Consider the following 24,859-nt stretch of genomic DNA (forward strand, 5'->3'; position numbering starts at 1 on the left):
TGATTGGGAGGTTTAAGAGTGTGTGGATCTTTTAAAAAAATAACAATTGGAGTTGCAAGTAGAGAGAAAATGAGAAATAATGTGAAATGGTGGAAAGAAAGTTGGGGGTAAGTCCACAAATTATTATTATTAAGAAAAATTATTCAAAATGAACTGAAACTTCTCTTTTATTTTACAAAAAAGATTTAAACATGCTTTTTTAAATACAAACAGAAATGTGTAACAACAAAAGAAAAACCTTCTTACTCCTACAAGTAGATTGAACCAAACTAGCAATGTCAAAAACTGCCTTCTTGTACGCTAGAGAAAATACTTCCTTTCTCCTACAAGATCATCACCCTTTAGAGCCAAGCCATAAAAGTTTTGCAATGTTTGGGAGTGCTTATTGGGATAAGCACTTATCCCGAAAAGCAGCTAAAAAAGCTTGATTTGGTGTTTGGTAAATACTTCAAAGAACTTTCCCTCAACTTTCTGCTTCTCTATTTATTTCTATCACACCAAACTCATTAGGTCCTTTAGGCTGTGTTTAGGTTGATAGAAAATAAGCAGCAGAAAGTTGAGGGGAAGCTCACAAGGATCTTCTGAAAAATACTTCAACTTTCCCTCAACTTTACGTTTCTCTCTTCATTTTTATCAAACCAAACACATTATTCTCAAGATTTGAAGCCTATTTTGCTAAAGCGTGATAAGTGGGTTGTGATCAACCACTTTGTGCAGAAATTAAAGCTTATATGAAGGTTAGGCAGATCTACAAGAAAGGCTATTACTCATATACATACATAGATACATATACCTATCTATCTATTTATCTATTATATGCACGCACGACACACACACACACTACTAGGGATGTTCAGATTTGGTTTAAGTCAATTTGGTTCTGTTTATTTGGTTTTTGTTTTGGTAATTTTTAAAATACCACTTTTTGCATTTTAGGTTAGGTTTGAGAAAAGATTTCAACCGAATTAACCAAAACAAATAAATATATTTATATTAGTATATATAGTTTAATAGTAAATATTAATATAAGCATAGCATACATTTATATTTTAATAAACATAATTAACCAATTTAAAACCAAACTGAACCGTTTTCAATTCAATTCAGTTTTAAAGCCTAATGCAGTTCGATTCGGTTCGTTTCAGTTATGTTCCATTTCTAAACCGAACTGAACCAACCGAATGAACATGGGATCCACTTTTGCAGATGGTGTTAACCGTTGGGAGAAGTGGTTGTCCTTTGTTGTTTTTTTTCCTCTGGATCTAGTAACACTATAACAGGTATAAAATTTCTGTGAACCATCATCATCCAAACGTAATCATAAGAACAAGCGCCTCCAACATGGCCTTCGCTCAATGCATTGTTGCAACGGGTCCCAGAAAAAAGATGAGAGGGGGGGGGGGGGGGATCAAACTGTTGAACAAGCCATATATCAATGCAAGTATTGTTTTAAAAACAAATACAATCCAATCTTTTCTTTCTTCTGAATAGATAATAAAAACCTGTCAAAAATGGAAAAAAAAGTACAAAAAGAAAAGAATCATAGACCATTAAATAGGTCAAAACCCATTGAACAAGCCATATATCAATGCAAGTATTGTTTTAAAAACAAATACAATCCAATCTTTTCTTTCTTCTGAATAGATAATAAAAACTCTGTCAAAAATGGAAAAAAAAAAGTACAAAAAGAAAAGAACCATAGACCATTAAATAGGTCAAAACCCATCAGATATTATAATAAATAAAAAAATACAAAGAAACCCCCAAAGACTCTGGAAGAACTAAAAACCAATCTTTACCTACTGTTTGAAACTCTGTATGAAACTAAGGTAGATGCAGAAACCAGCAAAAGAAAATTCTTTATATGATCCTTACGGAATATAAAATAATTCAAATAACAATTCCTCAGCTCAACACAGAAAACTCTACTGCCAAACAGAAGACCCACGCTTCTTTATCTCCTTTGGTAAGTACAAAAATATGCAACCCACGTAGCACACAAACCTGCAGGCAGTAAACACAAAAATATCTTACCAAGGAAATACTTCCCAAGATGAAGTTGACATTCTAGTTTAGATAACAAGGATAAAACTTCAAATGGAACAAAATCAAGAATAACTGATTGTTATCCTTTAGTCCCAAAATGGATGGGTGTGCAATGGTATAAATTAGAAATTTTTATGATCAGCAATATAGATTTTAACTGTTGAAGAACATCAAAGAAAGAAGCAAAATAATGCTGAGAGAGATTCTAAACAAGGATTAAGAATATATGGAGCACCAAAGGACATGAAATACTGAATAGTAATCAAGAAATGTTCTGGCTTCTCAATGCAAGAGGTGAGAATGACTAATTTATTAGGGGCATCCAAAATCAACTTCATGCAAGGAAATCAAGAATATGATCAATGGCGTTGAAGCATTCAGATTCCAAGTTAACAAATTTCCATAAATTAAAAAGAAAAGCAGATGAGAACTATGCACCTGTTCCAAGTGTACCTTTTCCAAAACTACAACCAAGTATCAAATAATGAATTCTTAACTTGCATTAAATCCTCAATTATCTATTGACTAATATAAAAAAAATATGTTCTTAAAATACTTGCACAAAACCTAGAGAGAATGAATGTTACTGTGCTGACCTAAAAAGATGAAAGAAAAAGAGAGGGAAGAAGAGAGAAGAGAAGGATAGGAAGCAAAGAGAGAAGAAAAGGGAGAACAGTCAAGAAACGTCAAACTAGACTCACCTCACTGTCAACCAGTATGTATTACTACTAATCATTGACAGCTGAAATTATAACAATGCCCCCGAACAAGTAAAACTGATATAGGATAGAAAATAAAACTAGAAAATGACAAGTATACCCCTATTGACTAATTCTAACACTCCCCCTCAAGCTGGAGCATATATGTAATAAAGTTCCAGCTTGTTAGAAATATAATGCATCCTTGGATGACCCAAACTTTTGGTAAAAGATATTAGCCAGTTGGTCTTCTGACTTAACATAAGGAATAATAATATCTCCACTTGTCACTTCCTCTTTCACAAAATGACAATCAACTTCAATATGATTAGTTCTTTCATGAAACACTGGGTTGGAGGCAATTTGCATTGCAGCTTGATTGTCACAAAACAACTTAATGGGCTGACGAACTAAGATGCTTATTTCTTGAAGAAGATGTTTCAGCCAAACCAACTCATAGGTAGCATGGGCCATTGCTCTGTATTCAGCATCAGCACTATTCCTAGAAACCGCACTTTGCTTCTTGCTCTTCCAAATGACAAGGTTCCCACACAAGAAGGTATAGTAACCTGTAGTAGACCTCCTATCCATTAGAAACCCTGCCCAATTTGCATCTAAAAACCCTTCAAGGGACAAATCTCCCCTTTTCTTACAGCAACCCACGACTAGGAGAACCCTTTAGATACTTAAACACCCTCATAAGAACATGGTATTAGAATAGAGCAGAAACCTTGCTCTGATACCATTACGCTCTAATGTATCTTAAACACCCTTCTAGGGACAAATCTCCACACTAGAAACCCTACTCTGATACCACATAAGTGGTAATATACACACTTGTGGCGGAAAATTATTCTTGTTCTTTTCTCATGATGGATGTTTGATTTAGGACCGGAACACTGGGATGGTGAAAGGGAAGGGGCGTAGGTTGGGCCGTCTGTTTGCATTGGAGTTCGAGAAGTCACAAACAGTAGCATCATAAGCTTATTTCAGTTCTTCCACTAGTAGTTCCTTTCTGAGTCATAGAAATAATGTTTGGGACTTATGGCATAAACGTTTGGGTCATATACATGCTGAGAAATTATAATTTTTGTTTGATTCAAGTCTTATTAAGAATAGAGTTCCTTCCTTGCAGACCTTTGATACATCTTGTGTTTCCTGCTGTTTAAGTAAGAGTCGTACTTTACCTTTTCCTCACATGTCTGAGCATGCTACCTCTCCCTTTGAGCTTATACATAGTGATGTCTGGACTACATCCGTCACTTCTTGACTTGGATACAAATAATTTGTGTCGTTCATTGACGAATGTACCATGTACACGTGGATATACTTTCTCTACCACAAGTCAGAGGTGTTCCCAACATTTAAGTTGTTCTATGCTATGGTACGAGTTTAGTTTTAATCACAAGTGCGTGTTTTCTATTCGGATTCAGGGGGAGAATACACTGATGGAGACTTTATCCTATTTGAAGAATCATGAAAAACAAGTGCAACGAAATTGTCTAGATACTCCTCAGTAGAATGGTGTGGCCGAGCACAAGAATGGACATATCCTTAGTGTTGTGAGGACATTATTGCAAGAGTCCCATACTCCACCTTTTTGGGTAGAGGTAGCCAATACAATTGTGTTTTTTATCAACTATATTCTTTCCTCTATTCTTGGTAATATGTATCCCTTTCAAAAGTTGTTTGGTCATTCTCCAGACTTATCTATGTTTCATGTTTTTGGATGTGTGCGTTTTGTTCATCTTCCCTATTGTGAACATTCTAAATTGTCTGCACAGTTTGTCATGTGTGCCTTTATGGGTTACAGTCTTGACCACAAAGGATTTCTTTGTTATAATCTCTCTATTCATCGCATTCTTATATCACGTAATGTTGTTTTCCTTGAGCACATTTCCTTTTTTGTCAGTTGCTAGACTGTCTACGCCGCATATTTCCGTTTTGCCAAACTTTTATTCATAGGATGCTCCACCTCCTTCTACTGAGAAGGATCTTCTTGTCTTCTCTCGCAAGTGGTTACGTGCTCCAGTCACTGTGCCTGCAACTCTCCTTCCTCCCGGTTCAGATCATCATCTTACCACTGCTCCTGTAAGTGATACCTCTATTCCAGACATGGTTTCAAATGTCGCGAAATGTCGCTAATGTTGCCTGACATATGTCGATGTCAAGGCTCGCCAACATGAAAATGGATGGTAATATAAAAATTACATTATATCGGTCAACATTTCCTATATTTCGGAAATGTCGACCAAATTGGTCCAAATAACCAAAAAAGAAAGTTTTTCCTATTATGTCGATAGGATGTTGATAATGTCGACTAATGTACATTAATAATATAATATATTAGTATATTATATTATTATAATATAGTATATTAATATAAATTATTCCATTAATAATTTCTATTTAATATTTCAAATAAAATATTTATAAAAATAATTAACAAAATATAAAAACAAAGGAATAAATTAATTACTTCATAATATAAACCATAAAACATTTTTCAAGTAATAAAATATTAACTAGTTAGTATTTTTTAAAATATTTATTATAATCAGAAAATGTTTATTAAATTTTATAATAAATCATATTCTACATTAATATAAAAAAAAAGAATAAATTTATTAAATTTTATACTAAATCATAATTTATTATTTATAAGTTTACACTTTAGTATTAAAAATCATAATAAATTCATTAAGTTTTATAAGAAATCAGAATTTATCATAATCTTAATACTACAAAAAGGAGAATCAGTTTATTAAATTTATAATAAAACATAATGTATTATAACTTTAATATTTAAAAAATCAGAATAAATGTATTTTTATTTACTAGTGTGAAATAAATATATTAGAATTTATAATAAATCAGAATTAAAAATAAGAAAAGAAAATATCAAATAACCTTGTAAAAACATCAAGATGCATAATAAATCAGTAAATCGTCATTTACTAATTTGTTATTGATCTTAGTTTCTTAGCTTTATATAATGGTTGGGAATAAGATAATAGTCTAGAAATATATATTAATGCTTCTTTTATCATTTTACAAAATATCATTGCATATTTCCACATACTTCATAATATTTCCACAATGTCTCTAATTTTTACAATATTTCCCCTTGACATTTCCAACATTTCCGACATATGTCCTATATTTTGGTAAGTGACATTTCCATTGACATCGACATTTTAAACCTTGATTCCAGATACTCATACTTCTGTTCCTCTTCGTCGTTCTATTCATATCTAGACCTCCTGACTGCTATGGTTTTCCTTTAAACCATAGCTCTTTGTCTGATGTCCTATCTTCCACAGATATTCCTCACTCCTACCAGGAAGCCAGTAGTAGCCCTCATTGGAAGGAAGCCATGGATGCAGAGATTCATGCTTTACATGAGAATGACACTTGGGACCTTGTGTCTGCTCCTCCAGATGCATCTATTGTTGGGAGTCATTGGGTTTATAACATTAAGCTGAAATCTTATGGATCTCTTGATTGATACAAAGCAAGTTTAGTTTCCCAAGGATATAGTCAAGAGTATAGTATCGACTACTGAGAAACCTTTGCTCCTGTTGCAAAGATCACCATAGTCCATGTTCTTTTAGCATTGTTTGATGCTTAATCTTAGACCATATGCTAGCTTGATGTGAAGAATGCCTTTCTCCATGGTTAGTTGAAGTAAACGGTCTACATGAAGCCTCCTCCTAGATATTGCAGTGATACTTCTTTAGTATGTCACCTCAAAAAATCTCTATATGGTCTAAAACAAGCTCCACGGGCATGGTTTGAACACTTACGAGATGATGTTGTTGCTGGATATAGCCAGAGTTACTTCTAATCACTCTCTTTGTTAGGCAACAACCTCAAGGCATTACCATTTTCCTGCTCTATGTTGATGACATGTTGATTGTGAATGATGTTGAGGGTATTTGTGAATTGAAATTGTAACTTCAGAATTCCTTTTACATGAAGGACTTGGGCCCTCTCACCTATTTCCTAGGATTGGAAGTTCATCATAGTGATCAGGGTATTTTGTTTGTTAGCTGAAATATGCCTCTAACCTTGTTAAACTTGCTGGTCTTAATGATGAGAAGCATGTTGATACACCTATGAAGCTAAGTCATAAGCTATCTAAATCTGGAGGTCCATTACTTCTCGATGCTACATTGTACCACTAGCTTGTGGGGTCCCTCATTTATCTCACTATGACTCGGCCTGATATTTCTCATGTTGTTCAGGTTGTTAGTCAATTTGTTTCTGCTCCTCATCAGCCTCATATCACTATTGTTCATCGCATCATTTGATATGTTAGAAGCACAGCTTCTCAGGGACTGTTCTCCTCTTCGTCTCCTATTCAGTTGAGAGCATATGAAGATGCAAATTGGGTTGGTTGTCCTGACACTCGTAGGTCCACTTCTGGGTGGTGTGCCTTTATGGGTGATTCACTCATCTCTTGGAAGTGTAAGAAACAACAAATAGTCTCCAAGTCTTCCATTGAAGCAGAGTATAGGGCCATGTCTTTTGTTTGTAGTGAGATTGTTTGGTTACGATCTCTCTCTATGGATCTTGGCATTCAACTTCCTACTCCTATTCCTTTTTTTTTTTATCAATAACAGTGAAATTTTATTAATGATATAAAATCAGGATTACAAAGGGAGGGAGCCAAAAAGTCTTGACTCCAGCTACCCAAGAAACTTTCTGACCATGCAGTGATTACAAAACAGCCCAAAATAATCTCAGTTTACCCCTTGCCTAGCTAGACCGTTAGCCAATGCATTTGTACTTCTCTTTATCCATGCACATTGAATTTTTAGCCACTTAAACTTCCTCTTTTCATTGTTGTATTTCCACATCATAGCACTGTCCTCTTTTAGCCATTTCACCACAGTTTCAGATTCACCTTCTATAAGCACCTTTTTAATATTCATTTCCTTGACCCTTTGTATCCCTTCAATAGCTCCTAAAATCTCAGCCCTCAATGAGTCTCGCACCCCAATCGGCCTAGAGTACTGAGTACATGGATAACAAGTTCCCTGTTTCATCCCTTATCACACCACCAATTCCAGAAGGCCCTGGGTTACCTATGCTACTGCCATTAAAGTTCAGTTTGGTGAACCCAAGAGGTGGAGGAGTCCAGCAAGCTTTCAAACTCTTTCTACTTAAGCCTGAATCTACAATCTCCTTCCAATTCCTTAACAGCTCATCAACTGAGAACACTTTGAACAGTTCCAAAGTTCTCAACCATTGTACCATCCTAATGTGGATGATCTCCATGATTTCTTCCACACTTCTCTCTTTATTTGAGAAAATCCTTGAATTCCTCTCCTCCCACACTGTCCAACAAAGTGCAGCTCTACCACACCTCCACATGATCTTAACCCTTTTAGTTGGCCAATTAGGCATGGAGGTAAATAAGCTAGGAACATTCAAAGAGGGGATCCACCTGCATCCAAACAGAGAAGTAAACCATACCCAAATAGCTTTAACAACCTGACAAGATATTAGTCCTCTCTATACAGACAATACAAGTGCTATCAAGATTGCATCTAACCCTATCTTCCATGAGAGGACCAAGCACATTGAGGTGGGCTGCCACTTTATCGGTTTATCCAAGACCTTTTCACTATTGGGTCTATATCGGTTCCTCATGTAGCCTCAGACATGCAGATTGCCGATATCTTCACCAAAGCTATTACTAGAGTTCGGCATCTCTTTCTTATAGACAAACTGATGCTTATGTCTAGGCATCGGTTTGAAGGGGAGTGTGGAGACTCTATGACTTGATGTATCTTATTAGTATAGTCCCTAATGTATATTACTTATGTATCTTATTCTTTTTTTTTCTCTTTCATCCCTATCTGGGCATTCTTGTAATTGAATATATCTTTTAATATATAAGAGACTCTTTGAGGTGGGGGTCAATTTATTCTTGACACCTCAAAAATTGTTCTTGTTCTTTTCTCTGTTCAGTCGAGAGTGTTGACAAGTTGGTCTTCTGACTTTAGATAAGGAATAATAATATCTCCACTTGTCACTTCCTCTTTCACAAAATGGCAATCAACTTCAATATGATAGTTCTTTCATGAAACACTGGGTTGGAGGCAATTTGCATTGCAACTTGATTGTCACAGAACAACTTAATGGGTTGATGAACTAAGATGTTTATATCTTGAAGAAGATGCTTCAGCCAAACCAATTCACAGGTAGCATGGGCCATTGCTCTATTCAGCATCAGCACTATTCCTAGCAATTGCACTCTGCTTGTTGCACTTCAAAATGACAAGGTTCCCACACAAGAAGGTATAGTAACCTGTAGTAGACCTCCTATCCATTAGAAACCCTGCCCAATTTGCATCTAAAAACCCTTCTAGGGACAAATCTCCCCTTTTCTTATACAGCAACCCACGACTAGGAGAATTAGATACTTAAACACCCTCATAAATTGACGGAGGACTCTAACACTAAAGGAGATACTCGGCCTAGTGATAGTGAGATAGATCAGCTTGCCTACTAGTCTTCTATATCTTGTAGGGTCTTCTAATAGCTCCCTTTGACTATCTTTACATTGAAATCCATAGGAGTTTCCATTGGCTTGGATCCCAATAACCTAATTTCATCTAACATGTCAAAAACATAATTCCATTGAGACAGAGATTCCCCACTTCGATCTCCATTGCCTTCTGCAATCCAAATACCGCTGTTGTCAGTTCAGCTGTAATCGAATCCCCCTTTCCACATGGACCTGAAAACATTCCGACCACTTTCCTCGTTTCATTTCTGAACACCCCTCCTATACCAGATGGGCCTAGGTTACCAAAGCTGCTTCCATTGAAATTCATTTTAACAGTCCCACTTTACGGGGAAGTCCATTCCCTTATAGTTTTCTTCTTAGAAGAGGGCAGTGCTGCAATAGTTCTCTATATCCTTATCAGATCATTATATGTAAAATCAGAGAAGAGTTTCAAGGATTTAATCCAGAAAACCACTTTGGCTGTAATTCCATCTATCAATGCTTCTTTTCTCCTTTTTCTTCAAATATCCTCAAATTTCTTTCCTCCCACAGGGACCAGAGCACAGCTGCCCTTGTGCATCTCCACAATATCCTACCCCTCTTTCCTGGCCATCTGAAAGTAGAAGCATCAAACTTGTCCAAACTTTCTAGGGTATTCCACCCGCATCCAAAAAGAGAGAAAACCACTCCCAAACACAGTTAGCATAAAGACAAGAAATCAGCATATGATAGGCAAGCTCACCATTTGACTCACACAGATAGCACCAATTCGGGGACAGACATCCCAGGTCTCTTTCTCTGTAACACATTGCATGTGTTAATTGCACTATGAAAGACTTCCCAACAGAATGCACTCACTTTAGGAGGGATAGGACAACACCACACTTCTTTAACTGGAAAGGAATAGTGAACAGAATCAGAGGATACCAGAACTTTAAAGAAGGAAGCACAGCAGAAAGCACTGGACGGGGAGAGGACCAGATTCTACAATCTTGTTTGCTCTCATCTAGAAAGACCCCATCAAGCAATTGCACAAGGTTTGATACCAAATCCAACTGAGAATCCCTAACATTTCCGCAAAAGGCCAAGTTACACCCATACCCAAATAGAGAAGGGGAGGGGATTAAGAAATCTGAGAACTTGGAACACTAGGGAAGCTCCACAAACTTACCACCAAGTTATCACCACACCATAGGCCACCAGTATCACCACACATTTGGTATTAACCATAGCACCGTTCACAATATCACAAACTACCCCTCTTCGAACTACCGAGTAGAGGGAGCTTAGAAAACAACCACCAACTCACAAACTACTGTAACACAAGGCATTAAGCCCTTTTTTCCTAAGGGGCGATCAGTCCTTTTATGTTCCTTTTCCTTCTTACACTGAATAGAGTGTTCTCTGTTCCTTTTTGATAAGTAAATAACGAGAATTTTATTAAAAGAAAAGAAGTTACAAAAAGGAGACCGAATCTGCTCCTCACACCTGGCACCTCACACGCACATCCTATCATGCATTGGGAACATCTCCTGTACTTATTGGTTATTATTCATGGGAGGTGTTCCCAATGCATGGTGGATGTGCCTGTGAGGCACCCATTTGTGAGGAGCAGATCCCGTCACTACAAAAAGAGGGTGATAAGACAGAACCCGAGAATAAAGAAAACCAAACAAAACAAAAGAGCCATCTAACAAACTAGAAAACAGGCTCTGCATTACATATTTGATATCCCAGGACTTCTCCTAACCCACTCCCAAAATCCTCGTTTAATTGACTGAATTCAGGGAGAATCAACACCCATTCAACCACTGATCTGCCTACACACTCAACCATCTTCTCCATGTTACAAACCTTGTCTTTGAAAATCCTCCTGATTCTTTCCTTCCATATGTTCCACACTACCACCATACCCCCTGACAAACCCACTACATCCACCTCAGCCCATTCTCCTCTACCTGACCCCCATATCTCATTTTTTAACCCTAAATCAAAAGATTCCAATTTTGTTTCTTGCAACAAAACAGCATCTGGATTGTGTTTTCAAAGAAGATTCTTGATCAACTCTCTCTTCTTCCCATCTCTTAGACCCCTTACATTCCAAGATAGAAGCTTCATTTCCACAGTTCCCCACTCCCCCTCTCTCTACCCTTCTATTCCTCTTCCGTCAGCCCTGCATTCTTCAGCAGTTCCCCCGTTATCTCTTCCTTCTTGTTTCTCCCTTCTAGACCTCTCGTACTGGCCCAAGGCTTTACCTACATCTATCTGTCTTTCTGCTAGCTCTTCGATACCCATTGATGTCTTCTTCCTCTCTACCACCTTCTCTTTTTCTTCCTGATCGTTTTCTGCCTCGTCCCTCAGGTCCTCTACTCCATCTCCCTCCTTCCCTTGCTTCCTTTCCCCAAGCTTCTATGTTTTTTCCTTCCTATTATAGACTCTACTTGTTTCCTCCACCCCCCACCCCTTTTTCTTTTTGTACCAGACTTCCTGCTCCCTGACACGGATACAGTGTTCCCTACCCCATCGGAAACAGCCCCAGTATTACTCCAAAACAGAGGTGGGGCAGAGACCGAAGATGCTCCAGGGGAGAAGAACGACAAGGGAAAGAACTGGGGGATAGGCCTTCCTCGTTGAGCCCACTCACCTCCTTCCGACTAAAAACATCTCCAAATCTGCCTGTAACTGCCTCGATCTCTACCAAAGGCGGAGCTTTGTCGTTCGAAGTTATGGCCGCCTCCACTCTTTGCCTGTCTACTGTCTCCACCCCAACTTCTTCTTCCCTTACTCCAGAAACAGTTGTAACCTTTGTTACGATTGTCTCTGGAGCATGATTGTCATTCACTAGAGACTTCTTTCTTCCTGGTGCTGCTGAGATCTCTCCCTCTTCACTCTCGTCTGTGTCTGTCTGAAGGAGCTTCAGTTTCTTTCCCTCCCTCCCAAACCCCAATCTTCTCATCCCCTTAGTATCTCATAACGACCCAGATCCAACCTTCACTGTTGGACAGTTTCCGCTTCCTGCTTTGAGAGTCTGTTGAAACCTGTTCTCCCTTCCTCGAAGACGAAAGGGAAGTTCCCGTAAGACCCCTCAAATTCTGGCTTTTTTTTGCTCCCTCCTCTTCTTTTACACTCCACCAAAAACATGCTAAAGCGGTTGCCCTTTCTCCTTCTTGATTGACACAACCATCTGTAACTGGTCCCTCTCTCCCCTTCTTCCCTTGCCCCACTCAAGATTCCCATTCAAGAATCGGGTCCACCTCCATCTTGTCCACTTGTCCCCCCTCTGCGGCGTTTCTGACCGCCCCTTTGCCCATGTGTGTCTTCCCATATGAGCTTGAATCTGAATCAGCATCAACCTCCTCCCCCACTCGGGCGGAGACAGGAATTTTTTATAAGGGGGACCAAACTTATGGATGGGCCATGGGGGGGCCAACCATTGGGTGGAAAGTGGGGGGAGGGAAGAAACTAGCATGAAAAAATGTACTATGTGTGGACATTTCTGGACCATAGGGGGGGCCATGGCTCCCCTGGGTCCCCCCTTGGCTCCGCCCCTGCCCCCACTCATCTTTTCGGCTCCCTCTCAGTGTCTCCCTCCTCCCTCACCCGATTCTTTGGTTCCCTTCCTGTCTCCTACCTTTCCCCTGTTTTCGCCTCTGCGCTCCCCTGAGCTTCTGAGTACCCTATCTCTCCCTCCGGCCTCCCCTTCTCTCTGTACTTTTGGTGTGTTCTCTCCTCTTTACGAAAAGACTCATCAACCCCTTCTACCAACAGTCTCAGCTCATACTCCTCCCCTGCAAATTCCAGAGTCAGCTTCTTAGGAACCTCTGTTGGATTCTCGACCTCAACCAGAATCCGCTAAGTCCATCTTTTCCCACGTTCTATTGCAGTCGTTGAACTTAAGGAATCTGCTGCATGCTGCACCCACTTTTTCAAAGTAAGTATGCTCCATGCATGGAGGGGTATCCCTGCAACTCCAATCCAATTCGTGTAACTCGCTCTTCCTTTCTTTAGCTCTCCAACTGCCGGGAACCACCAGCCCAACCTGAGGTCTATGGCCCTCTCCTTTTCCTGCTCCCTTTTCAAAACCTCTTCTGTGGCTTCCTTGGACTGAAACATGAATAACCACAGTTCTCTATTCCTAGGGCACAAAAGAGAAAGAAAGAAAAAGAGCGGGAGAAAGAGAGAAGAGAAGAGAAGCATAAGAAGCAAAGAGAGAAGAAGAAAAGGGAGAGCAGTCAAGAGAAGTCAAACTAGACTCCCCTTAATGTTGACCCAGTATGTATTACTATTCATTAACAGCTGAAATTACAACAATGAACCCGAACAAGTAAAACTGAAATAGGAGAGAAAATAAAAGTAAAAAATGATAAGTATACCCCTATCGACTAATTCTAACAATAACAATGCATTCCAATCTTATCATGTTATTTCTAAATAATATTCTTTTATCTTTTACAACCAAAAAATCCTAAATAGTCCACCTTGCAATGAGACTAAGATTACCCAATACAACAAGAACTGCTTATATTATTTAAAAAAGAAAAGTTACAGCTATATAGGTAAATTACTAGTTTGCTTTTATAGGTTGGATAGAAGTATTGACTTCAAGGGTGCAAGGTGCAACTTATTTTACAATGAACAAAGTAATGGATATTCTTTGGCAATATGTGTCCTATATAATGCTTTTGTTGTATATTTTCTGTTTCACCTATCCTATGTCAGGTGTTGGATCATCTCAACTACAGAGGACTACAGAAACCAAATGGAAGTTCATGTAGGGGTGTCTAGATATTTTATCTATTAACTTCCATTAATTTCTTAGTGTTATGCAAACTAATTGATAGATTGATATCAACAGAGGACATAATATAAGTACTCAAAAGGGATAAGGAAAATTTTAACCAAATCTTTTACTGAAGCCTACTGCCTGTCATATTGAAGTCAATGAGGTAAATTTCAAATCACTGACCAGACCAAGCAGGTTACAACTTACAATCATCTTATGCAACTTGATCAAGATGGATTCAAAGGCATCAAGATACACACACAGATATATATATATATATATATATATATATATATATATATATATATATATAACACAAACAAAAAAAGTACTGAAGTGCATACAAGAGAAAGTGAAATAAAAAAAAATGCTAATATCAATTAGTAAAAGAAATCTACCAAATTTACTTAAAAAAAATAGAACACACATACTGTTAGGAAAGTGAGCTTTATCTGTTCTTTGTTTTTCCCTATCATTTTTCCATCACCGAGCAGCAGTTTTCATCTTGATTTGTTTTGTTTCATGTTTATATCACCAGGTTTCCCTCCAACCTGTTCTTATTCTTTGAAACAGTTTTCCTCCTTACAATTACAAAATACAACTAGTAGCAGAATGCAGGGCCCAAAATCTTAGTATTTACTTCCAAACAAAACACTCATAACTGTATCCATGAATCCATCCATGTATCAGTCAAAAATCACTTTAAGCAAGGAAACGCACTCATCCCTCAAAATTCCACAATGTCTAAGTTTCAGAACTTCAATTAAAATATCCTATTTTACCACATAAATCCTAAGAGGCCAGAAGTAGTGGATATTCTGTGGTAGAAAACATCCTACTTAATGCTTCTTTTCAAGAAAATGGAAGTTATTAATTTTTGCTGCATATGTGCTGCTCCGGAGATGCTGATTCATCTATAATGTCCATGACTCTAGATAACAAAAGGAGACTTTTGTGTAGTCTTCTTCCAATTTTATTTGTCATTGTTTCTTGCTTTTTTATATTTCTCGTAATGAATCTTAAAAATAGTAAAATGAATGACAGAAAAATATCAACAGAATGGAAAGCAAAATGCTGAAGGGAAAAAAATGAGAACTGAAGAACTCTAAAATACAATCTGGTAGATCAGAAAAAAGGTTAGGAATGATGGAACGTAGACAACTGGGAGGATCAATGTTATCTGAATGCTTACTGCATATCATACTCAAGTTAACAGGGCAACCAGGATAAACAGGTTACCACATGCAAGCTGCAAATAAGATGGGCATAGATGCTGGTTTATGGCCACGCTCATTATTGGAGTTTAACTCGAAAAGGAGAACAAGCCAACTGTACCATGCAAAAGTGGAGTGGACAAATATTGAATGGAAAATTGAAGTTGTAAATTTTACTTTAAATATCACAAGAATATTAATACTGAAACAGAAAAGCAAATTTTCACTTTCTAAAACACAAACTGAAAACACTTGTCTTCTAGCTCATGTAATAAAAAACAAAATAAGGCAAAGGCTACCGAGAGGTCAAACAAAAGAACATGTAAGAATAACAAGATTAAATATTTAAAAGCTAAAACACTCAGCACTGATGAAAAGGTGAAACATAGCTGTTATTTTCTTGTATTACTGTCATCCAGTGGTTGCTTTCCTAGGTCTATCTCAATAATTTAAAACAAGACACAATTAATTTTTGGTCGCATATTGCCTATCCCCTTCTTGAAAACAAATGTTGTTCCACTTTTTTCATTGAGCACCCAACTTTTGACATTTGTATTCTTTATAAAGTTATTATTTATGGCCACCAGTTATTAATTATAGTTGCCAGGTAACTCATTTCTTACATGAATATAAATTACTCATTAAACCTGCTTAGGATCTCCCTTTCTGTTTAGGCTGTATAAATAGTATTTCCATTTATCTTTTCAACCATTAGTATCCCATTTTGGAAATTATCAACTGGGAGAGCAGCCAAGAAGGGACTGATAATTTGGACGATACTGTAGACATGGACGATGGTAGTTGATTTAGTTATAAGGCTTGTTACAAAGTTCCTATTGGTAAAATTGGGTCTTGACTTGGGATGCAGACTGCAGAGGGATCATGGAGTATGGACTGGTGAATGCTAAGGATGGTAATGTCAGCAAAGGGATTTCAAAATTTAAAAATGGAGATGATTCAATGAAAGAGAGAGATGTTAGTATTGGTAAATGTTTAAAGGGTGCATAAAACTATCCATTGGTTCATCATCATCATCCAAGCCTTATCCCAACTATATGGGGTCAGCTACATGAATCCTCCGTCTCGTCATTCTAGGATATAATGCAAAGCTCACTGACTTTGGACTAACCAAAAATGGTCCTGAAGGAGATAAGACTCATGTTTCTACTTGAGTAATGGGAATATGGCTATGCATCACTAGAGTATGTGATGACGGGGCATCTAACATTTAAGAGCAATGTATACATTTTTGGGGTGGTTTTACTAGAAATGTTGACTGGTCAAAGATCCATGGATAAGAACCAACCAAATGAGGAGAATAACTTGGTGGAATGGGCACAACCTCATCTTGGTAAGAAGAAAGGGTTTTACAATGCAGACAAAGCTGCATAGCTGGCTCATCGTTGTCTTAGCTGGGACCCAAAAGCCAGACCTTTGATGAGTGAAGTTGTAGAAGCCCCAAGGCCTCTACAAAACCTGAGGGACATGGCTAGCTCCTCCTGCTACTACTAGACAATGCTAGCAGAGAGAACTGAGTCCAACCTAACTAGAAATTGCCTTAGGACACTGGGGTCCCTATTGAGGAATGGGCAACCAACAAGGAGCCTCTTGTCTCTCGATACCAAATGGTTTGCATGCTTCTCCATGCCACCATCACCACCAGCAACCCCACCAATCACCTTAACCCAATGGTAAACAGGCATAATGTTCAGTTTCTATCATCAAGGTGGACTTGATCAAAGTGCTTAGAAAGTTTTATATGAGGGGAATAATTAATTCTGGAATGAATTCCACTTTTATTACCTTGGTACCAAAAAAGTTTAATGTTAGCCATCCAAAGAATTTCAAACCCATTAGCTTGGTTACTAGCATTTATAAAATAATTGTTCAAGTGTTGTCTCTAAGGATAAAGAAAGTGCTTCCTTCAATTATATCTCAATACCAAGGGACTTTTATTCAATACAGGCAAATTGTGGATCAAATTCTTATCGTGAATGAATATATAGAGGCTCAAAAGAGATCTAGGAAAAAGGGAGTGGCAATTAAGTTGGACTTGGAGAAAACTTATGATCTTTGTGGATTGGAAATTATTAATTAACACTATGAGAAATTGTGGTTTGGGAGAATTGTGGTCTAAATGGATCAAGGGTTGCTTACAAATTAGCCATTTTTCAATGGTTGTAAATGAGATGGTGATAGATTTTTCTGAAGTCATTAGAGGTCTTAGACAAGGTGACCCCCTTTCCCCTTTCCTCTTCACTTAAGTGGTAGAGGTTCTGAACAGGTTGATATCCAGGGCTAGTTACTTGCAATTATATAAAGGATGGATGGTGGGGAGGGATATAGTGATGGCCGCCCATCTTCAATTTGTGGATGACATTGATTTTTTGTGATGGAGAGAATAGAGATGGATTTGAAATTTGGAATTGGTGGTGAGTCTCTTCATAAGAATGTCTAATCTAAAAGTTAATTGTGGAGCAAGAGTGTGGTAGTTAATATAAACGTTGAAGTAGCAAAATTAAGCTCCATGATTGAGAGTTTGAGGCATGAGAGAGGGGAATGGCCCTCAAAATATTAAGGGTTACCTCTAGGTGGTAACCTGAGATCTACTAGTTTGTGGAGCCTGGTGGTGCAAGAATAGAGAAAAGATTGGTTGGGTGGAAAAGGAACTCTATCTCTTTGGGTAGGAGAATCACTTTGACAAAATCCACATTGGCTAACCTCCCTATTTATTTCATGTTTGTCTTCAGGATGCCTCAAGCAGTTGCAAAAAGAGTGGAGAACTTGATGAGGGATTTCCTTTGGGAACTGGGAGATAAGAAAAAGGATCATTTAGCAAGGTGAGAGAAGCAATGGTCAAAAGGAAGGAGAAGGGTAGGTTGGGTTTGAGAAACGTCAACTTGAAAAACTTGGCTTTCTTAGGTAAGTGGTTGTGGCATTAAGTGATTTCAAGTATCCCAGGTCATTTAGGCTGTAAAGGAATGCATTTTGAATAGGGCAATCCATTGGTTGAGAACTCTGGACTCCTTTCACACCTTTTCTTTTGACGATATTTGAAGGAACTGGATAGTTTGGCTAACAGTCATACCAGGAAGGACAGGATACCGGCAGTATGGGTGCCTCCTGAAAAGGTTGGGTAAAACTGAATTTTGACGGTAGTAGCCAAGGCAATCCAGGTCCTTCGGGGATAGGAGGAGTGCTAAGAGATAAGGACAACAACATTTTTGCTTTGTCCTCAGGCCCTGTGGGAATAGAAGACTCTAACAGAGCTGAGTTATTAGCGCTGTACAAGGTATTCAGGTTGCAGACCAACTAGGAGCTCAGAATATGGTAATTGAAGGAGACTCCAGAGTTGTTGTGGGATGGTTGACAAATCCAGGCTCAGTTATATAGTGCTACAGGGACCTTTTGAGGAAAGTTAATTGGTTTTCAAGGAGCATGAATATTACCTCACATTGGGTGGGCAGAACAGTAAATACCTTAGCAGATTGGTTAGGTAAGCAAGGGGCCTCAAGGGAACAATTATTTTGGGCAGCTCTGTAACCTTTTGTTTTAGTTTGATGTCATACTCTTTTTCTGTTTTTAGGAGAGGTAACAGATCATGCCTCTCCATGGGTAGCCTGTAATGATTTAACCTCTTGATCTTTTCATTAATCAAAAAAAAAAAATTAAGTGATTTCAAGTATTCATGGCCTTTCAAGGAATGGATGTGATGCTATTATTTTGTGCAGAGCTAATCTAATTGCAATGTGGAAAGAAGTGCATGGTATTCTCCCTAATTTCTTGAGCATGTCAGGTAAGATTTGACTTCTAGTAATAAAATTAGATATTAGGAAGATGTTGGGTTGGGGAGCTTCCCCTGGGTTGAACTGGATCTTAAGGCTAGTGAGGAACCTTAGAGAGTCTAAGATGTCTTCAGTATCCTGCCTGTTAAATATTTTGGATAACTTAGACTTTGAAGAATTTGTGAATGATAGTCGGGTATAGTCCCTTAGTCCTTCTACTGGTGTTTAATTACTTGTAAATCCCTTTTTTCTTCTCTCGTGGCCACTACTTCTTCTGCCCGTCCTTCCAGAGGAGCACTGAGAAAAGAGGCAGAATTTTATGGGGATGCACAAGGGCAGCGATAATTTGGACAATTTGGGAGCCGAGGACCTCAAGAATTTTTTTAGGAAAAAGAAAGAATAAACAGGCAATTATTAAGATTGTTACAGTAAGGGTAGCACACTAGATGAAGACTTTGAATTTTTTTTTTTTTTTTCAAATTTTACAGTGGAAGAATTCTTCAGAAGTTTGGGGTCAAAGCTAACTCCTCTAGGAAGCAAAAAATCCTTGAGGTTTGGTCACCTCCAAATGGAGGATGGATGAAATTAAACTTTTTTTTTTAATGGAAGTAGTTTGGGCAACCCAGGACCTTAAGGAACTGAAGGAGTGATCCAGGATAAGGGTGGAAACATATGCGGACTGTTTTCAGGACCAATTGGACAGGGTGATTCAGTTAAGGCAGAATTAATGACTTCTGTTTTTCGGGTACAAAAAGCTAAGGAGATGAGAACTGCAAGGTTGATTGTGGAAGGGGATCCAAAGATAGTAATCGAGTGGTTGAAGAAAGGAGTGGGTGATTTGGCAATATAGAAATGATCTCAAGCAGTTCAAAATGTTGTCAAAATTTATGAACATCCAGGTAAGATGGGTAAGAAGATCCACTAATGGTTTAGCGGATAGATTAGATAAGTAAGAGTACTGTTGAGGATTTTTCTGTTATTTGTTTGTATTTTGTTTAGTTAGCATGTTGGGACCACAGTCCATTAGTTAGAGGTCCCTAAACAGTAGTTAGTTTTATTTTTTAAATTGTTAACAGTAGTCGCCCTATCAAGGGTAAAGCTAATGGGAGAGGGCGACCAGAATTGTTGACTTCTCTTCCTTTTCTCTCATCTTTCTCTTTCTTCTCTCTCAAACTCTTTTCTTCTTCCCTTTTCTCTGCAATTTTATTTTTTCTGCCATTTTCTACTAGTACATAGAAATCATATGTATTGGGCTCAATTGTAATAGGATGGTGGGATTCTTTTGATGTAAAGGAAGTGTACATTTAACAACCTCTTGTTGTAACCCTTTTTCTTTTGAAGTATTAATAAAATTTGTGTTACTGACAAAAAAACAGTGGAAATGTTTATATGATGCTTTAATATGGAAGGTTGTTAAGTAGGCGATTTGAAGGATCACTGATAAATAATAGGCTGTTTGCAGACATGTAGATCAGGGTATATATATATATATATATATATATATATATATATATATATATATATCGAAGAGGTAATGTTAAATATTGTATTAGATTCAAAAGTATAAGGTCCTGTAGAATGAGTCTGTACAAGCGTGACCAGAACTAGACCTCCCCAAAAAAGTCCACCCTCCAAAAAGAACCAGAACTATAAACATTTCTACAAACATCGGAAAGAGATAACCAGCTCCTAAGCTCTTCTATTATGAAGTTAATAACCCCAACCTCAGTTTTAGCCTTTTGCTCAAAAACCCTACTGTTTCTTTCCAACCAGATAACTCATAACACTGTAGATGGAATGACAGACCACACTTGTTTCCCTTCTTCTTTAGATATGCTGGGGACACTCCATCCAGCTAGAACCAGAAGAGAATGACTCTGGCCAGCACCAACTCAGATTAATGGCCCTAAGAAAATGCTGCCTAACTCATGTCAAGAACTTGCAGTTAATAAAGAGATGACTTGAATATTCAACTTTCCGGTTGCACAAAGGACAAAGGAAGTCCGGTAATGAGTGAAAATTTTGTATTTGGAAAGTTGGGTTTCTTGTATTGGGGTATGGATAGGTATATAAGTTGGATTACAATTTATTGGTTTTGTAGGGTGGGGTAACGAGTGAGAATTTTTCTTCTTCTCGACAATTTCTAATCACCAATCCTTGTATTCTCTTTTTTTTTTTGTTTTTAATGAATTTTTCACTTACTATGAAAATAAAAACATGGATCTGTGCTACACCATGGATGATAGCGTTTTAGACTAGCTTCCCCAAAATCACTAGTGGTGATAGCTAAGATATAGTCTATTTAAGAAGAAAATATGGGCAAAATGAATTTTACCTAAATCCACCAGTGCAGCTTCTGAGCAATGGAGAATGAATCTGTATTTTCCAGTGTTTTGCAGAATTCATTTTAGATCCTAACCTTGATAAGTCAAGGGTGTACACCTCATGAATTCTCCAAGACATGATGAAGTTTTGAAACCTTCCGTCGAAATAATGGTTCTAATCGGAAAGATGGAATGTTACTCTGCCATCTTTTAGCATCATACATCTCATTCCATGCTTGTACTATCTCATCAATTTTGAAGCCTAAACCTGTAATTAGAAAACAAAATGTCAAAAAATAGACTAACTTTTTAAATAAATGTCAAGGTATGGGACATTTGTCTTCCAGCGGGTATTCTTGTTTTACCTTGTGATGCAGTTTGATTAGAACAATGGTTCTTTATCATAACAGCAATATCAGTTGAAGAAGCTCCTGCAAGTTCAAATTTTTCAACTGCAACCTCCAAACACTCTTCCCAACCAGGCAGCCCTAGTTTGAATTCTACAAGAGATCGCTCATACAGCATGGTGCCCCACAGAAGATGTATCTGAGATCTCATGTTTGCAGACTGCTCTGCAGCTTCTTCTGCTGATATGTCTTTAAACAGTCCATCCAACCCTTCTTTCTGCAGTTTCTCTTTAAGCTTGTTTGTTTTTGAATATTCAGTCAGACGCTTTACCTCTGTCTGCTCCCACATCTGGATTCCCTTCTCCATGTTCTCCTCAGAATTGTTGTAAAGCTCTATAACCTCCGAAGAAGGCCATGCATTCAAATCAACTTTATTCCCAATTGCATAGTACCAAGAAAGTTTTGCTTGCTCAAACTGCTGCTGAGCAAGTCCAAGAAAACCCTCGTAGAAGTCTGGTTTGATCTTTAGAGATTCTTCATATCTCTTTCCCGCTTTCAAATACTCCTTTTGCGCCCAGTCATATGCATCTTTTACCTGGGCAAGCACAGATTCTATTGAAGCATCTTCAGTGAAGAACACCCTCTTCCTTGCTCTAGACATGTGAACATTTCCCCAATTAAACAAGGCTAGAGCAGACATCTCCTGGAACTTCTCTGCTGCAATGTTGAAGACATCTTGTGCTTCTTCGCTTGTAAGAGTGTCTTCCAAAGCTTCTGAATAGAGCTTCATCCCAAGCTCATGAAGATCCAAGTATTCATCTGAAGTGAACCCAACATGGTTCTTAAACAACAGAGCAAATTGGAATATCCAGTCATCAATATAAGAGGATCCTTCTCTGATTTCCCCACTTTGTCCTGCATTTCCATTCTCTATGATGCTCTGTTCGTTTTTCTCAATCTCATGAACAACAGGAACATACTTTACACCATCAAGTAATGGCTCCATCTCAGGATTAACTTCTACAATGTACAGCCTGAGAGACCCCTGTGGTTCAGCTGATGTTTCTGCCCACCTAAGCTCTTCTGTAGTGGTGATTGTAACCAAATCACCTTCTTTATCTTTGTATTTTATAAGGACAGCATTTAAGCTCAGAAATCGATTTTGGATTACCTCTCTCATCTGCAGAATGGTGCAGTTAACTGGTACATTTGCCCATCTTATGTCCTCTCCAAAAACCAATTTGACAGTCCTTTTAGCTTCTTTTTCTTCCTTTTCAGGATTACTAACCTTCTCCTCCACAACCACCTTATCTTCTGCTTTCTTCTCTTCAATCTTGCTGCTCTTCTTTTTCCTTTTCTCTTTTGCTAGTCTGGATGGAGGTGAACCACTAGGAGGGTCAGTGCATTCAGGAGACAAGGTAATATCTGTATCTTCCACCTTGACACCTTTTATCTCAAGCATACTTTTCACTCTTTCATAAGTTTCTAATGCTGCAAGGTTATTTGGCTCTGTGTTCAGAACAGTCCTAACATCTCTGAAGGCCAAGTCCAGCCTATTCAGAGACTCATAACATTTTGCTCTTCTCAAGAGAGCTTTACTGTACTTGGGGGACACTTCAAGAGCCAAATTGCACTCATTGATCGCCCTAGGGTACTCTCCAAGACCCATCTGCATATAGCAAGCAGCCATGTTACTCCGAAGATAGGCAACATCTATATGGTTTCTAGGAAGCAACTTGAGGGCCTTCTCATACTTGAGCATGGCTCCTTCAGGATCCCTCTTCTGAAACAACTTATTCCCCTCATCCTTCAATTCCTGAGACATTGCAATGAAGACATCTGTGTCTTTGTCAAAGGTTTTTGGGTTCGGTTCCCCTGATTTGTCATGCTTTACATTTGCACCCCCAGATTTCCCTCCTACCTGATTCTTTTTCTTCCCAACGGGCTTCCCCATTGCAAACACAGAAACAACAAAAACAATATAAAGCCCACAACCTTAGTTTCACTTCCAAACCAAACCCTTGCACAACTGTATCGATCCAACACAATCAACCAAAGGAGATCGGCCTCTCTTTTTCTTGGGCCTAACTTCTTTGCAAAACAATCAATCCGAAACCAGAAAACCCAAATTCCTTTTTGCTCCAAAAGAAAACCTTCAACACCCTGAATTTCACCTTTAAAGCCCAATATCTATAATAACAAAAAACGCAAAAAAAATCCAAAACCCCAGATTCAAATAAAAAATCCCCACTTTTCAATCCTCTCCGGATCAGAATCCCTACCCACAAATCCAAAGAGAACCGAATCCAAATTCAACAGTTAACAAACATTCAAAAATAAAAAAATCCTACTTTTCTTCACAAAAAAAATCACTATATCGGATCAGGAAACTTATCAGGGTGATGAATTGTCCTCAACGAGCTTCCAACCAGAGCAACTCCAGATTCGGACGAGATTCTACACAGACCCTCAATCGAGTCTTGGGTTGCTACAGAAATGGAATGAAGACCTACCATTCTTGTTCTGCTTGTAGCCGCGCCCTTTTTGTGTGTTTAATTGCCTGTAGTAAAATTCCTTGTGGGTCCCTCCATTTCCGTGAAACGAAATCGGCAATCCAAGCTTCTTGGCTTGGGACCTTATTATTTAGGGAGAATGGCATCGACGCCATCAGCCCTTGACCTTTCTCCCCTCCCTCTCCTCTCTCTCAGACGCGACGCTGAGAACTCAAGAGAGAGGAGAGGGAAGATTTCAATCTGACGATAGAGTGCCACCACATCACACGCTCTGTAGTCACTTGTCAGAAGAATCCGTTGGATTACCTTGCCCTCCCACCCTAGGATTAGAATCAATAAGGTGTGGGGTTAGGGCTGTGGAAGTCAATGGTTGTTGGGATTTTGACTTCTTTTTCAAATTCTAGGGAGCCTGGAGTATCGAATATTCCTCAACATCCATACATAGTAGACAAGACTATGGGAAAGTGGGAAGGAGTGAAGGACATGATTTCTGTGGGTCCCACAAACCATCTGTAGTTGGGCAGTTCCAGATCATGCAAGCACGAGGACAACTAGATTGGACCTTTTATGTGGGGCCTCACGTAGTTATGACTTATGATGGGTGGACAGGTCAAACCCTAAAATTTGTA

The 24,859-nt window shown here is 38.3% G+C and overlaps 1 protein-coding gene across 1 annotated transcript; it reads right to left on the reverse strand.

The window, feature by feature from the left end:
* Positions 1–1,555: 1,555 nt before the first annotated feature.
* Positions 1,556–24,642, reverse strand: LOC148860806 (protein PHOX1-like). Its single transcript, XM_088986557.1, has 3 exons — positions 21,736–24,642; positions 21,382–21,638; positions 1,556–2,004 (listed from the first exon to the last, which is right to left on the reverse strand). Exons 1-2 carry the CDS (start codon positions 23,669–23,671, stop codon positions 21,490–21,492), a joined length of 2,085 nt encoding a protein of 694 aa, XP_088842683.1. The 5' UTR covers positions 23,672–24,642; the 3' UTR covers positions 1,556–2,004; positions 21,382–21,489.
* Between the last annotated feature and the right edge of the window lie 217 nt (positions 24,643–24,859).

Source organism: Nelumbo lutea, chromosome 4, assembly GCF_056320005.1.
Source record: "Nelumbo lutea isolate HS-2025 chromosome 4, American lotus-T2T, whole genome shotgun sequence".
In the NCBI taxonomy this organism is placed as follows: Eukaryota; Viridiplantae; Streptophyta; class Magnoliopsida; order Proteales; family Nelumbonaceae; genus Nelumbo; species Nelumbo lutea.

What these genes read in the sequence shown, in the direction of transcription:
- LOC148860806 (XM_088986557.1), bottom strand. Translation starts at nt 23,671, where the DNA reads ATGGGGAAGCCCGTTGGGAAGAAAAAGAATCAGGTAGGAGGGAAATCT. An exon ending in TAATCAAACTGCATCACAAG is followed by an intron (nt 21,639 to 21,735) that starts GTAAAACAAGAA and finishes TTCTAATTACAG; the next exon opens with GTTTAGGCTTCAAAATTGAT.